Source organism: Stegodyphus dumicola, chromosome 5, assembly GCF_044657685.1.
Source record: "Stegodyphus dumicola isolate Sdum_Otavi_A_Nest chromosome 5, ASM4465768v1".
In the NCBI taxonomy this organism is placed as follows: domain Eukaryota; kingdom Metazoa; phylum Arthropoda; class Arachnida; order Araneae; family Eresidae; genus Stegodyphus; species Stegodyphus dumicola.
Genome location: NC_140772.1, coordinates 194,722,362 through 194,739,591, shown reverse-complemented (window position 1 = coordinate 194,739,591; position 17,230 = coordinate 194,722,362). Strand labels below are relative to the sequence as shown.

The 17,230-nt window shown below is 31.9% G+C and overlaps 1 protein-coding gene across 1 annotated transcript in view; it reads left to right on the top strand.

Annotated features, from left to right (window-relative positions):
* The window catches only part of LOC118199163 (uncharacterized), a 35,403-nt gene extending 28,569 nt beyond the window's left edge, over positions 1-6,834 (top strand). The window contains exons 4-6 of the mRNA XM_035370967.2: positions 4,136-4,171; positions 4,293-4,310; positions 6,754-6,834. Of these exons, the coding sequence (XP_035226858.2) occupies positions 4,136-4,171; positions 4,293-4,310; positions 6,754-6,834 (135 nt within the window). The remainder of the gene's footprint in view (positions 1-4,135; positions 4,172-4,292; positions 4,311-6,753) is intronic.
* The last annotated feature ends 10,396 nt before the right edge of the window (positions 6,835-17,230 follow it).

Genomic DNA, 17,230 nt, shown 5'->3' with positions numbered 1-17,230 from the left:
AAATAATTAATTATTAAAAAATAATTAATTAATTATTACGAAATTAATTATTGCTTAATATTAGTCCATTATGCTTTAATTAATGATTATTATTTAATTAAATGAAATTACTTAATGAATTAATTATCAAAATAGTTGACTAATTAACGATTAAAGTAATTAAATTTAAAGAGATAAATTAAAATTTAATAAACGATTTGTAATATAATTTTATTGCAAAAAAAAAAATCTTCGAGATCAAATTTTCTTCTGAAATTGTTGTTCAGTTGCACAAACGATGGGCCGGAGCCTTCTGATTTAGGGCTTAGTTGCGCTGCGACTAGAATTATGATTTATCCCCAAAACTAAGAAGTATCGGAGCCTTGCTGTGGCGCAATTTAAGCTGTGTGTGAAAGGGAAGCCAGTCTTTGGACAGGAAGGAGGACATAATACGGGTTTCGAAGCCAGAGTTTCAGATACAGCAATATTTCTGTTCAGAAATGTGACTCATATATGCATTTTACAAAGTTGGCTATCTTGATAATAAATTTGATTCTTTTCGCATTATGGTTCAGTTCTGTTTTGACAACTATTATAATTTTTTCTAGACGACACATTGGGCAGTCTTTTTACTATTTGTACATTTATAACATGCTCACAACGAAAGAATTATTCATTCTTTTGTTATGATCATTCCGTCATAACTAAACTATAATCGATTGGAAATTATATCAATCTGAAACTGTCATTCTTAGGTATATTTATGATTTCCCATCAACCGTACGGTTCAGAACCCAAAATTTCAATCTGGCAATTTAATGTTTTCTGTGATATACTTTCATTTCTTTGAATTTGATTTCGAGTATCAGGCTCCATATTTACTTCGAAGACTTTTCTTTTTCAGCTTTTTTTTCTTGCTCCAATGCATCAACTTCTTGATTCAATGATGAAAAAGTGTTTGACCTGGGCCTCAGTCCAGAATTGTCTTTAATGATATAGGATATGAAATCTTTCAAAACGTTTTGCGGTAAATAACTAAGTCTAATGTATAAAAGCTATTTCAGAAGTCAAACAACAAAAATCAGCGTAATATTTGCAAAATTTTCACAGGACTAGTTTCGATGGTTTTACCGAACCACCATCTTCAGCTGCAAAACCGCAAATGAATCATCTTGTTCATTTGCGGTTTTGCAGCTGAAGATGGTGGTTCGGTAAAACCATCGAAACTAGTCCTGTGAAAATTTTGCAAATATTACGCTGATTTTTGTTGTTTGACTTCTGAATTAGTATTTATTCGGCGTGTTATTGTGTCTTAATTATAAAAGCTATGTTTTAGAAATAAAGTTAAAAAAACTTTGCAGTCCACTAATTGCCAGGCCCTAATTACCGCCTAAGCTGACAAGGCCTAGAACTAAAATACCAAGTTTTAGGGTCTGAAACCTAAGTCTTTAAAAAATTCAGTTTTCTTTCTGAAAGCAAGGAAAGTGAGCGTTGAAAGCTTCCAAAATAATGTTGTGGCTTAGGCCCATCCCCCAATTACTGCCTTTTACTTTTGTCTCAAGGAGATTATTTTCCATTTGAGCATATATATTTAGGCCTCTTTTTCACGACAGATTACATATCTGCACTAAGCTTTTGGTCTAATGACTAGAACAAAAGAGCTCTTATTTTTTACGAGTTTTGTGCTTACAAATCAAAGGGTTCAAGGTTCGATGCTAAATGAAGAAAGTGAGTATCCTAAATAATCAATAATTACTGTCTTGTCTGATCCACAATTCGGTGCTTCCAAATTCCGATACAGTACGCTCTAGCTCTTCTAATAATCAACCAATCATAACTGATTACTTCAGTACGGTGAGTAAGTTATTTCTATTAGGCAGTTATAGTATAATAATGAAATTTTTATGCCGCAGAGTATTTATACTATTGACAGCCCTACATAAATTCAAATATTAGTCAGGAGTATATGTATATTGTAACTGTCACTTTAATTAAGTAAGCTTGAAAATATTTTCTACTTAATTAAGCCTTTAATTATTAATTTTTCTGAAAATGCTCAGTCTTTTATTTAATTTGAATTTTTTCTTTATTAAAGCTGAAATTAAAAGTTAAATCAATGATTTAAATACATGATTCTTTTTAATAAAAAAAAAGGATTTAAATGCGGACATTGGAAAGTGTAGAATTTCTGATTATCTATGACACTTTCTTTATACCAATATATATACAAGGTGTACCATAAATGTTGCGACAAACTTCTAGGGCAGGTAGGACACATTATAAGGATTAAGAATTGTATAGGAACCCATGTCCGGAATTGTCAGTGTTAAGTGGTAGCAGATAGGTAGAAGATGGTAAAAGAGGTAGAAGAAACAAGAGTGATTAATTTGAAACATTTACTGGACATCAATACAAATGGTGTACGACAGCTTGAATGTTATAATAGACGCTCGAAGTTTGCACCATCAGACTCCAGATATGCCTGACACCAACAGACCATTTATTGCCGAACATGTTCAAACACACCGGGAGTTTCTTTGATTGTAGCAGCTGCGCAGGCGAGTCATGCCACCAGATCTATTTCAGACACAACAGGATCGTGATACATGGCACTTTTGATGGTTTCCCACAAAAAGAAATCAAGGCTTGATAAATTCGGTGAGCGTGAGGGACCAGGGATCTTATCCACCACGCCCAATCCATCGATGCGAGAATGATCTGTTCAAATGGCTACGAACATGCAGTCCAAAATGAGCAGCCCCCCCATCATATTGGAATCACACATTGCGCCTCATATTTGGTGGAAAATCGTTTAAGAAAATCGAGAGGAACCTGCTCCAGAAAGATCAAATAATTCGCGTGATTAAAATAGTCCTTCGGTGTCAGGCATGGTTGGCGTCTGGTGGTGCAAACTTCGAGCATCTGTTGTAACATTCAAGCTGTTGTACACCATTTGTATTCATGTCCAATAAATGTTTCAAATTAATCACTCTTCTTTTCCCATCTGCTACCTCTGCAACCACTTACCCCTGACATTTCCGGATATAGGTTCCTATGCAATTCTTAAACCTTATGATGTGCCCTACCTCCTCTAGAAGTTTGTCACAATATTTACGGTACACCCTGTATATGTTTGTGAGGGTCTATTGTAAAACAATTCATTTTTTTGAAAACTTATTTTATTTGCAATGTAATCGTTGCATAAAAACCAAACCATAATTTAAACAACAAATGTTTTATCAATAAACTTCTTGGTACAGAAAAATAATTATAATCGTAAACAATTCAGAAGAACATTCTTTTAAATTGCTTCCTTTGTCATACTACTAACGGATATGTTGTTATAATCTGAAGGGAAGTTAGAGAATCGATGATTATTTCAAAACTCTTGGCATTTTCGCGCGTATCATATAAATCGGAATTACTTTATTGAAGACATTCCCAATGCCAAAACATTATCGGTATTGAGATTACGTTTGAATTTTAGGGAATCTCCTTATAATTAATGTCTATGTTACGGTGAAACACCGAAATCTGGAGAATATCGACTTTCACCGGTGAATGTCATAGTCGCTTGGTGTATGTCCGAAATATTGTCCAAATACTCTTATTTATGACTTACACCGGTAAATGTCGACATTCACCTTGTACTAATGGTGAATGTTGAATATATAAGAATATTATATTTTCTTCTCCGTAATTCAGTCGCGATAAAACGCGCTTGATATTTAAAATAAGAACTTAAAACATCCAGTACATTCAAAATAATAGAAGTTAAAAACTTACTAAATTATGCGATTCAAATCTTATTTATTACAACACCTTAAACTATAATGACACTTTGAATTGCACAAGAGTCCCTTGCTTTTACAACTGCATTTATTTGTGGAACACTTTCTTTTGCAATGACAGCGGTACATATACTCCTCTCTTTTCGACTTACACCAGAGCATAACTGTGATTGTCGGCATACACCGGTGAGGGTCCGAATGTACAAGAATGTAATGCAATATTCGATCTTTCACCGACGTATTTGGTGAATGTTGTCATTCTCCGGTGAAAGTCGACATTCTCCAATTTCGGTCTTTCACGGTAACATCTATATGTGTTGTTGCAAAGCAGAGATTCATTCTGATAGCTTTTGTACATTTTGCAGATTGTCCAATGCACTGATGTCCGCAAAGGTTCCCCGGTAGGTAAAAATTTCCGATCAATCATTTATTTAAAACGTAAGAAGAAGATTAAATTTTTAATCTGAAAACTGGCAGAAAATCCAAATTTTATGTATTCTTATTTGTTTAATTTCTTTTTAGGGAGGAAAGAAAGAAAAAGTAAGAATTAGCGATTCATACTGCAGAATTTTTATTTATTGGTATTATCGTAAATTTACATAAACATTTTTTATATTTTAACTCATATTTATTATATTTTACTGAAATGAATATTTGAATATTTGTTTAAATTTGAATACAAAATTATATTTTTTTAAAAATTTTTATCTTGTTTTCTTTGCACTTATTTGCCTGTTGACTTTGTAATATTGTATACGTATTTATTACTACATTAATATTAATTAATGTGATAATGCAGTCTTATTTCAGATATTGTAATTTTTGCATGTTTTTTACTGCAGCATAAATTTTTAAAGTTATGGCTAATAATTATGTTTTTATATGTTTGCCTTATTATTTTGTAACATGAATAATCTTGTATAAAACCTCGTTAGAATTTTTTAAACAGAATGCAGAGATACAGTCCCTCCCATGTCTTGGAGACAGATAGAGATGCTGCCTAAAATTATTTTGAAGTTTTCAAAGACGCGTTTTCATATGAACACAAAAGTGAATGGAATGAATTTTTCTTAATATTTTAGTAGATTCATTCTCTTCTACCCGCCATTTTGGCTATAGTATAAATACAGGAGACAAAGGAGCATTATCAGTTTATCCTTTTCCTAAATTGCATATTCTCAGATACTTAACATTTTAAACATAACATTTAGGATTTTTTTTCTGATTCTGAAATCCGTTTGTTGTATTTGGATAATTCTTTTGTACTTGCTTACCATTATTGTGCGCGAGTTCTCAAGCTTATGTTAATTTTCCGTCTGATGAAACATTTTTCGCCTGAGCAAAGTTTGTCTCGCAATTAGGAAATGGCAAAACTCGAGTTCGAACACTTAAAAAGTATTGCATTGTCAACGACATAAAGCATGCTGACATACATATCAGAGACATCACTGAAAATGATTAGATTAAGAAAGTGGACCAATACTAACCTTGTTGGATGTTACCCTGTTTGACTATAAAATATATGTTAAATATAAAGCATTTAAGCAGGAGAATAATATCTTTTTACAAGGTTAATTAACATGCATAAAGAATGTAACTTGTAAGAACTTGTATAAAGTATTTAATTAACTTCATGAAGGAGGAAAATATTTTTCACTGCTATCCTTTAGCAAACCCAATTGAATGAGGCTAGATCTGACAAGACAACTGAATGATGTAAGATCAGGTTATTGTGCAGGACATGTAACATATTCGTGATCACTTATATTTTTCAGACTGTTCTGCCACCTGTTTTGTAGTATGAACTTAATAAGTAATGGATATGTAACAAATTAGTTTTTTAAGAAGTAAAATGGATAATGTGATTTCTTTTATAACTTCGATAAGCAATTAATACTACGTTTTAAAAACTCTAAACAGGCGTTACTAAAGGCTTAATTTAATCATAAAGAGCAAAGACAGTTATAAAGTGTGCTAAGATTTAGATGTTGATTAACTTTATAAGGTATTTCTCCAGCTTTCCTAGCGTGAATTCGTGATGTAGTGGTTCTGCACGCTGGGCCGGTATTCTAGAGGTCCGTGGTGCGATTCCCGGCGAAGGCGGTTGCTAACTTTTCATCTTGACTGCTTCTAAAAAAATCCTAATGCCTCTACAACCTATTCCAACTTGCCTTCAACATTATCGTTTACTACTTGGTTAATTTAAATTCAGTTTTGTTCAGTTTTTTAATAATATTTATACCGTTCGAATTTTTAATTATGAAGACAAATGTGAAAGTAATTATACAAAAGTGAAATTGTTTATTTAAATACCATGACTTGTGTTCTGACCACGAATGGCCATAAACTGTATGCGATATTTAAATCAATTTATTACCCGTGGAGCAGGGTTTTTTAAAATTTTCTTTAAAAAGTCCAGAAGTGAAAAAGCGTGTGATTAAATTAAAAGTTTACGGCGTGTGTGCAGTCTGAGATGAAAGCTCTGAAAATTTCATTCTAGTATCTGAAGTGTTTCCAGCTGTTCCTCCAGATATAAGATTTTTCTAGCTTACACTTCTGCTGCAGGGTATAAATAATTTTCAGTGTTGTTTATCGAGTGGTTGTTTTATTATTTTAATTTCACTTACTGGAAAAAGTTAATTTCTATTAAATTGTAATACTGCCGCCCTCTTCCAAACATAAAATAAATTTAAAAAAAAAATAGAAAAAGGTAAAAATTCAGCGAGTATTTTGATAAAATTTGACATATTTAAGTTTTTTAACTTAATAGTTAATACTTACAATCTGATATTACTTTCATGATAAAGATACCCATTTTTAATTCATTATTAGTAAATGACCCAAACATTTTTTAATACTTCTGTGTCTACAAAGTTCTAGATTTTAATGCAGTTACCGAACCTTTGTAACATGCGTAAATAAAGCAGAAGAGTATCAGTATATTAAACAAATTTCCAGATAATTTCTAAATACTGTATTTCAGAAAGAACAGTTGGCTTCATTGGAATACCTTGTAAGTATATTTTTTTCCTTAAAACTTCTATTAAGTAGTAAATTATATTAAATTACACTTTACTCATACAATTGTAAATACTCTTACGCAAAAGTAAACTACATCTTACGAAATCCTAATCAGTTCTTTATAATAATCGTGGGATAATATAGAATCGCTGTAATAAGAGTTTAATTTAAAATAATGCAGTGCATATTACAGCTATTTACGTTACATCTAAACATGATATTTACTTACTTCAAGCAGTAGGAAAAAAATGAATTTTATAACAGCGTTCATTTTCAGAACTTTAAAACTCTAGTAATGCAGGCATGCTACCCAAAAAGGCACTTGTTACTGTTGATGGTGATCAACAGTGTCTTGCACTATTGGCAGTGATGAGGCTTAAGAACAAACATCAAATTCGAAATTGTTATACTTCTTAATTATTTCGAAAAGCACGGTAGTCAGTATTCAGCTGCAATTATGGACTCTATCGATTTCTAGGGCCAACAGGTACAGATCCTTCTTCATCAGGGACAATGAAATTCTGCAATCTGCTGATGAGAAATCTGTCCTTTTCGCTCTCGAAATTGATATAGCCTTAATTAAAACCTATGCCATCACAAGATTTTTGCTTTTCCTAATTTTGTGTTTTACTTTGGCGTGTTTCTCTTTTTTCTTAAATTTTGACCACTTGAAATCATTAGTTCTAGGTGTCCATCGAAAACATCGGGCCAAATATATCGCTGACGGAAGCGTCGCGGAGAAAACAACCCTAGGCTAAAATGTCGTCGCAAAAAACATCGTAGGAGAAAAGAAAGGAAGGAGAAAGTATCGCAATTCTAAAATATCGCGGTATAAAGCATCGTCATCGAAAATAAAACGATTCAAAAACATCGCAGTTTAAAACATCGTCATCGATAATATCGTGCAAAAAAAATAAAGCACTCGCAAATCATCGCATGACAATAACATCGCAGACATTCGTTTTCAGCTTAAAAAATTCTCATATTTGCATAACGATTTCTCAGAGCAAAAAGGAATGAAATATGTCTTTAATTTTATATTTCATATTTTTGAATTAACTAATAAATTTTTGCTGAAAAATGAGAAGGAAATTTCAGCAATCAAAAACTGAAAATAAGTAGAAAAATAGTGCTGTTTATAGCAATTAATAGAATTTTAAGCTTATACTGTTAGCTGAGAAAGGTCATTAATTAATTAAGCTCTTTTAAAAAGTATTATTGGTAAATTTTTATTAAAAACATAATCTAAAAATGATTAGAAGAAGGAAAATGAGTAACTGCATGAGATTACTTCTATTAAAATTGCTTAATTAATTATCAAATTATGAAACTTCTATAAATAGTATTACTTTTCTATTCATTTTCAGTTTCTGAATGCTTAAGATTCATTCTTACTTTTTCCGCTAAAATTTATTAGTTAATTCAAAAATATTCCTTATTGCTTCTTGCGCTCGCAAATCATTATGTGACTATATATTTAGAACTTTTAAAGCCTGAAAAACGCATGTCTGCAATGTTATCGTCACGCGATAATTTGCAGATGCTTTATTTTTTACCACGATATTTTCGATGGCAATGTTTTTAAAATATGATGTTTTCTCCTTGCTTTCTTTTTTTTCACGATATTTTGTATGATGATGTTTTCGTCCCTTGCGTTGTTTTCTCCACGATGTTTTCATCTGTGGTGTTTCCGCCTGTAGCCTAGTTTTGGGGATTAATAGGAATATGGCAGAGATTACAGGAGATGATATTTTATGGGTTCTGGATCTTTGAGCAAGTATGGCATCTTCAACTTGTACAAAACAGTAGGATTAGTTGCTCAGAGGACTGGAGAATTACTGTATATAGCAGCTCTTACCTATAATCTTGGAGCCGCCCGTTGAGAACTTTCAATCTTATGTTCCCTCTACAGTTTAACGTCATTTTTTTAACTTATCTCAGAAAATACAGCTTTTTCTTCTCCTCTACCATAATCCTTTGAATCTATTTCGCCAACACAAACTGAACAGTAAAACCGGTTACAGCCGAAACCATCACGGCTAGAAACATCGCTGACGAAAAAGTCACGGAGGCGTAATGGCAGACCGTACATTGAGTTGAACAGTCTTAAACGAATGTCGCATACTGCGCATGCCCAGAAAACAATTTGGCGTAATTACTATGTTGGCGCGATTTGAAAAGAAGATAAATACGGTATATGGCAGATGTACCGCCATCTGATTGTAAACAAATCTGGCGTTTAAATCTTCGTAGAGTATAATGTAAATGTAAATTAATTACTGTTTTAAAATACTATTTTTTGCTGTACTGCTGAAACAACTAGAAAGCTGAAATTATTGCGAACACTGAGGAGTATAACAAAGTGCTTGCAAATAACCCTGAAGAAATTTTACAATTCCTTAATACTAGTTATTAAATTCTTTGAAATGAGAAAATAAAAGCGCGAATATACGCTGACAAACTAAGCGAGAAACTCTAGTTTACAATTACTGAATTATAACATGTAAGCAAATTACATCTAAATAACGAATTATTACGAACATATGTTAACAAATATTAAATGCACTGTTATTGATAAATTAAAATGAAACGTATATTAGAAAAATAAGCAAGTGCAATCGGTATGGACGTTAAAATAACTAATAAGCAAAGTTCCACAATATTGCAGTTGTTAAACATCACTCGAACACACTCGACAGCCATGGAGGTCACGAATAAGCTAGCGTAGGGTTCGTAGGGTTGCTTAGTCGCCAATATTTCTCCCCGCGTCAAAGGTACACCATCAAGCATGCGCAGTAAGCGAAATTCGCTTAACACTGTTCAACTCAATGTGCGGTCTGCCATTACGCGTCACGGAGAAAACAACGCAAGGCGAAAGCGTTGTGGTACAAAACATCGTGGGAGAAAAAGCAAAGAGAAAACATCGCAGCTCTAAAAACATAGTAGGACAAAATAACGTGGTACAAAATAAAGCTGTTCAAAAACTTCGCAGTTTAAAAACACCGTCGTCGAAAATATCGTGGTAAAAAATAAAGTACCTACAAATCATCGCATGACGATAAAATCGCACACGTACGTTTATCAAATCCCATACTGACACATTATGTAACTGACTTTCGTCATAAGTAACAAATCGATATCCAAAAAACTGATTCCATGCTATACATGAAAATGTTAACGACACTTTAAGAATAAACAAAAACAAAACAAAATATAATTTTCACTAAAACAATATTTGATTAACAAATTCAAAGAAAATAATTTGATAATTAACCAAGCAATTTTTATAGAGGTAACGTCATGCAGCTATTTATCTTCCTTTTTCTAAGCATTTTTAGACTATATTTTTCATAAAAAATTATCAGTAAAACTTTATAAAAAAAAGATTAATTTATTAATGACCTTTGTTAATTAGATACGTAAATTTTAAATTCTGTTAAGTGCTATAAGTTGCATTAATGTTCTACTCATTTTCAATTTTTAAATGCTTAAGTTTCTTCAGCAAAAATTTATTACTTTATTTAAAAATACGAAATATAGAGGTAAAAGAATCCTCCTTTCCTTCTTGCGCTCCCAAATCATTATGCAAAAATGCATTTACAACTTTTAAAACCTGAAAATGTATGTGTGCAATGTTATCGTCATGCGATTATTTGTAGTTACTTTATTTTTTACCACGATATTTTAGGCGACGATGTTTTTAAACTGCAAAGTTTCTGAACCGCTTTATTTTCGACTACGATATTTTGTACCACGATGTTTTTAGAACTGTGATGTTTTCTCTTTGCTTTCTTTTCTCCCGCGATGTTTTGTACCACGATCTTATCGCCTTGCGTTGTTTTCTCCGCGATGTTTTCGGCGAACACCGTAAAATCACTCTATACTAGCAGTTCGACTTAATTTCAAATCGGGCGAACGAACGGCTGCATAGAGTGTAGTTTTTCCAATCTATAACGGGAAAACGAACCAACTTTTAATTCTCAGGTTCCCTTGAACACTTTCTTCCCCTTAAGTGATAATGCACAAAATCTGTCCAATTAATAACTATTAACACTCCAATGCATAGTAGAACATTATGAAATTCTTGCAAACTGAGATTCTTCTCTCAAGTTATCGAATTTGAAGAGTTATCCTTATAATGAAACACGAATTTTTGGATTGCGTTATTTACACATGGTCTTAGGCAGTATTCCATGTTCGAGATTACAGTATATCCAGCAGCATTATAATAGGTAAATATGGTATTTGAGTTACAGAGCAAAAGCAGACTACTGAATAACTTAGCTATTGCAAGAAGCATTGGAGCATATACTGGAAATATATGATGTGTGTTCAGTTACCGTAAATATTACATTTTCTCTTTTTATTATTTTTTGTATAATATGTATGAATTTATGATTCAAAAATGTATTCATCGATTACGGATAGTCTATGTATCACTTATGTTTTCAAAAGGAATATGTATGTGCACCGTATTTTGATGAAATTTGAGTTATGTTAAGTAGAATATATTACTGTTCTCTTCGATATAGGATGCAAAGCATTTTTCTTGTTACTGTCTTTGAGCATTCAGATATGCATGGCCGGAACTATATTGTTAACTAAATGTCAGATGAATTAATACAAGCAGTAATAATATTTTGGCATAATAAAACGATATTGCAAAACTACTTTCCTTGAAGAAAATAATGCGCTTATTCTATTAATTTTTGAAACTCTTTCCTTGTGGTTTCGCATAAATCAAAATTTAAAGGTATGTCTTTTCTCTGAATTGTTAAGAAGTTGCGTGATAACTTTTCACGGCTAATTTACTGTTAATTTCGCAACAATACTTTTCGTGATCGTCAAATTTATGACAGACTCAGACACTCTCACCATCGGTGACGTTCCTAATTATTTCTATGTATTATATTCAGAAACTCTTCTTTATTTTCCCATTTCATTTAAAATCCTAAACAACTAATACAATTCTCAATAAATCATCCGAATTTAATGAATATGATTAAATGTAAGTTCTAATCCAGATCCAACTAAAGTCATTAACGATATTCAATTAATGTGTTAAACAAGTTATTTGATCATTACCAAAAACTATAAAATTCCCACTACTTCCTTCTATGTTAAAATCTCTTTTCATCGGTGATATATTATAAACAATTAACTTATTGCAAAATTTAGAAATAGGTCGTATCATATTGTACTTTACACTATTAAAAACATGAACGGTTTTGAATCTACACTAATGTATTATACTTGTGCGATGGTAGCGTGCGTCGTAAGAAATAAAATGCGTAATTAACGATATCATTTAATTATTTATTCTTAGCGAGAACAGAGACAGTTAGTCCAGCGAGTACATTTTGTGTGTGAGCATTCTTCTGCGTAGTAGTAGAATATACCTCAGCTGCCAATTATCAGAGACTAAACTTTACATTATTTCTTGTTGCCAGATCTAATAGATTAAGATAATAAATGGACAATAATAAAAATGCGATAAGAAAGTGCTCCGTCAGCGAAATGATAAAATTACAGGTATGGAACAATACTAACCATACTAAGTTGAAACACGAGAGTTTGAACATTCCTGAAACACGAGACATTTACAAACACAAACATTTACATTCCTGAAACAAGAGAGTTTGAACAGCATACCTATCCTTACATTCGGATTGTTTTCAATACTGGATAATTTTTTCATATGACAGCTTGAAAATACTTAGACGAAGCACATAATTTAGAACTATGTAATACGTTGACAAAAAATTTCGGTATGGCATGAAGGAACATAAAAATCGTTTTTTTATTACTCATTACTATAGAACGCACGAATCTAGCGGGAAAAATATTTCGTTTTCGTTGTCCAGTGTAAGAAATTAAATGTATTCATTGCCGAAAGTCTTCGTAAGAGAGACCAATCTTGCATATTCTTGCAACGCTGAACCAATACAACTTTTATTGATTCCTCAAGCGTCTTAAATTCAAATGGTAGAAAAGATGATCACCTGATAGTTACATAAAATAATCCAAATATCCAAAACTTAAGAATGACACAAATAATGTGCGTCAAAAGTTCGCGTACAGTGACAAAAACATTTACGATGGTTGATTGTAAATAAAAGTTAATACCTTGTAGGACAACCTTTTTTTTATAATTTCTATCAACATATTTGGGAAGGATTCAATTCACTTAGATGTCCCTTCAGTGCTTATTTTGTTCCACTCGTTTTCCATGACAGATTTGAGCCCTTCTGTAGACGTTATTTCATGCTCTTTGATTCTCCGTTCGATTAAATCCCACGAGTACTGCACTGTGTTTATATCTGGGGACTGTGTCGGTTTGGCACATAGAGCAGCCATAGCTTCACAATGTACTCCGTGCATTTGGAGTCATTGTCCTGACAAAATAAAAAATCTTCCTAACTCCAGGTTCTCGACTTCGAGATTTCTCTTCAGTAGTTCAAGTAATCAGTTTTATTCAATGTTGAGTCAATAAACTCCCAGATTACCAAATCCAGTGCTTCCCATGCACCTCCAAACCATAATATATCCTCCCCCTCATGTTTGACAGTCGAAAGAAGGTTCTCTTTCTTTAGCTCAGCGTAGGAGTATATTTTCGTACTCCTACGCTGAGCTAAAGAAAGAGATGTCGAAAATACAAAAATTTACTCTCATTCGAAATAATTATCTTTTTCTAAATATCTTATTTATATGTTTTTTGGCAAATTCAAGTTTTTTTTTCAATCGAGAATTCAGTGCCATCATACATTTTCAGATCGCTTCCAATTCTGCTTAAAATTTTTTTTAAAAATCTTGATATAACACTTTTAGCTACTTCTGAAGCTGATACATTTGGATTTATTTTTATAGAACAGATTACAAAGCGAGATTACCAAGGCGGACGGGAGGTCCGACCTTCGTTTGGAAGTTAAAATTTTAGTTAATTTATGGTTCATGCATTTTTTGAATATTATTTTTTGAATAGATTAATGTCTATTATTAAATTCGGTAGTTGCTGAGCTATTTCTCCCTTTTCCAAAGACCTCCGATTAACTTTCTTTCAGCACCATTGATCGCTATTCTGTTATCTTCTGTGGAATCACACAAGCATTCATAATCTCAAATCCTATTTAAATCGTAGTAGAAGCTTGCAATTACTTAAAATAATACGACTTGGTGCAATTATCTGGTAATAAAATGTCTTTAAATACCCTCATATTTAAGTGCACGATGGCTTTCGGCTGGGGCGTCTGCCGATTGTTTGAATGTGATTCTTGTTTTCTAATGTAAAGATAGTTTGAATTTTTGTTGTTTGAAGAATCACTGAAAGTTGTGTTGATTTTCACCAGCGAGATTTCTTTAGTGATTTTAGCATAAACACCTAAGATAATATCTTGTATGCAGACTTTCAGCGGTAAGTGTTTCTTGTGTGGTAATCACAGGAGTATGATTCACAGCTAATAATCTGAGTCGAAGCTACAGACATTATAATGCAGAACTTCGAATTCTTCAGGATTAGGGAAACTAGAAAAAAGCTAGAAGTGCATTAAAATAAATGTCAATATTTTTTTTCCCGACATTGGGAAAGGACTTTGCACAGGACTTTTTCTGCTTACTGTCAGAGAGTCAATGGACTTTTTTAATGTGACATTTACTTTATTGTGTTTCAAGACGGAAGAAATAAGATAATCTCAGAGTTCCTTCGTAACTCCTAGTTGCTAGATTTGGCACCTTATTATTTTTTTATTTAGTTCATCCAAATTCAAAGAAATTTGCTTCTGTAAAATACATTTTTGATGGATTTTCTAGATGAATTTCGATTAAAAGACTTCTACAGAGCATTGTAATTATGGTAATTCAAGTTTTGGAATCGTGTATAAATATAAGAGACGACTGTTTTATAGAAAATATTCATGATTTAGATTTAATACATGTAAATAATTCAAAATTTGCCTAGCTCTCTCTTTCTTCATGATAAACATAGTGTATAGTATACGTATTACTTATAAAATCATCTATTAAATCAGTTGCTTGTGTTATCAGAAAGGTTTCTGTCAGTAACAGGCTATTGCAACAAAAAAGTGTTAGGAAAGCAAATACTATACGCGGATTTTTAATGGTTGGGGATTTCAACTCTTCTAACCCGACTCTCGCATTCTTCAAGAGCCAACTGTATTTTGAAAATATATGAATTGTTTGTGACACTACTATGCACAATTAATGATTATAGAATGATATACAACTAATATTTTTATAGGCATGTATTCATGACATTCGTGAAAAAAATTGCATTTGGACAGATGTTCTGAGGAGGCATTTCTAGTAAGTCTTTAAATTAAACTGGTGTCTAAAATTAAATTCTGAACAACAGTTATAGAGAGATCATTCAAACTTTTTAACAAAATCTAGTAATATAAGAAATCTAATTATCCGGGCTCGATATTAAGGACTCGATTAACAGAATCCCTTGTACTTTAGCCAAGTAAAATTGTTATTCATTTATTCACGCGTTTTTTTTTTTTATTTAAGTGATATATTAAAGATAATATGACAGAGTACACATAATGGGACACATAATGTACACACAATATGGCAGAGTACTTGAGTGGATGAATAAAATACATTTTATCCACTCAAGTTTAAATACATTTTTTTAAACTTGTAGTGGATGACACTTGATATTAATATAGTTTTTTTACATATTAATTTTTTAAAATTTTTATTTGTTGACCTAAGTAGGAAATAACTTTAGAAACATTTTATGTTACTTGTTTGTAATTATTTCCATTTTTTACAAGTTACAAATAATTTTATTTTGATTTGTTGTCAAGTCTAAAATTCAAGCAGTAGACTTTTCGTTTCAAATACCATCTTTATTTGGAGATATAAATGCATACAATTTAGTTTGATGTTGTCTCAAATGTTACCCAACCAAGTACTTCAAATTAACATTTTACGCAAGAAGCTATTAAACTGAAAAATCTGATTTCAGAGATTCTGAAAGTGTATGAAAATCCAATGGAAATTACAGTTCACAAAGAAATAACAGAAGCACGTTTTATAAACTCGTAAGCTGAAGAGACTAACTTTGAAAATGAATCATATAATATATTTAAGAGTAAATTCACAGATATTTCGTGAAATAATAACTCCGGGAGAAAACAAGGGCATCATTCATGTATTGCCGGATTATAAGGAAAAAACGGCTCGATAAGAGATTAAAAAGACGATATAAGACGATTAAAAAAAATAACACAGTTGGCGATGTGCCCAAAACAAATTTAGACAAGTAAAATCATGTAGTATATATACGTATTTACAGGAAGAAACAGCTCCAAAAGTTTAGGGGTAAATAAATAAATAAATAATAACAATAAAAGTTATTCAAGTGTTTGCATTTAAAAAATTTCAGAATGTCAGAAGATACCTAACCAATTCGCATGATTTTGATTTGAAACGGTGGACGTTAAATCTGTACAGCTGAATATATCATCATGCATACCGAACTTTGTTGAGCCAATTTAAACATAAATTTCACATTCCGAGCAGGAAAATAACAACGACGTTTCACGCCATTATATCCTGCAAATACTAATATTAGGCAAATTGCACTGTTTTTCTAGACTGATATCTTCCGGCAGAATTTAAGATTTAATTGAAAAATGTTCCACTTCTTGGAAAAAACTCATTATTCCTCCTAATTCCTCCTATTAGTCCGTGATATACTTCTTGACATATATGGATTTCGAATGTGGAACGATTTTGTTCGGAAATTTTCTCACATTGAAATAATTGAGAAAATTTCATATGATTTGTTTCAGCAGAGCTTCAGATTTTAAGCTATTACACTTAATCAATTACCATTTGCCTCGATAAAGATACATGTTCATATGCAAAGGTACATCTAGGTCAATTTGGAAACCTTACTGAATTAAGGTTTGGTCAACCAACTGTAGTTATTTACATTTGTGAAAAATTGCACTCTTAATTCGATTTAGTTGTAAAATTCAAAGCTAGGGTGAAACACGTTATTGATTTAAAACTTTTTACTCCCCTGCATCGAGCTATTCATTCAATCCGTAGTCGGCATATTTATTATCATTTAAAATATATCCACTTAAATTACAAGTTTAATTACAAGTTTAATTACAAGTTTAAAGTTTAAAGTTTAAAGTTTTAATTACAAGTTTAAAGTTATTACAAGTTTACAAAAATCCTTCCACCCAAAATGTGGAAATTTCTTTCATATAAAATTCTCTATCTTATTTTGAGAAACTCTGGAGCTAGAAACGCAAATATAGGATCATTATTTAAGGAAACAAAATATTGTTACCTTATTTTTCTTCTCTTCACGTTCGTACGGTGTTCGTAGATTTGAAGTGAATAACGACGACACTTGATGAAGTTAGTTAGTTCTAAGCATTGGCCCCCAGCCGACCTAG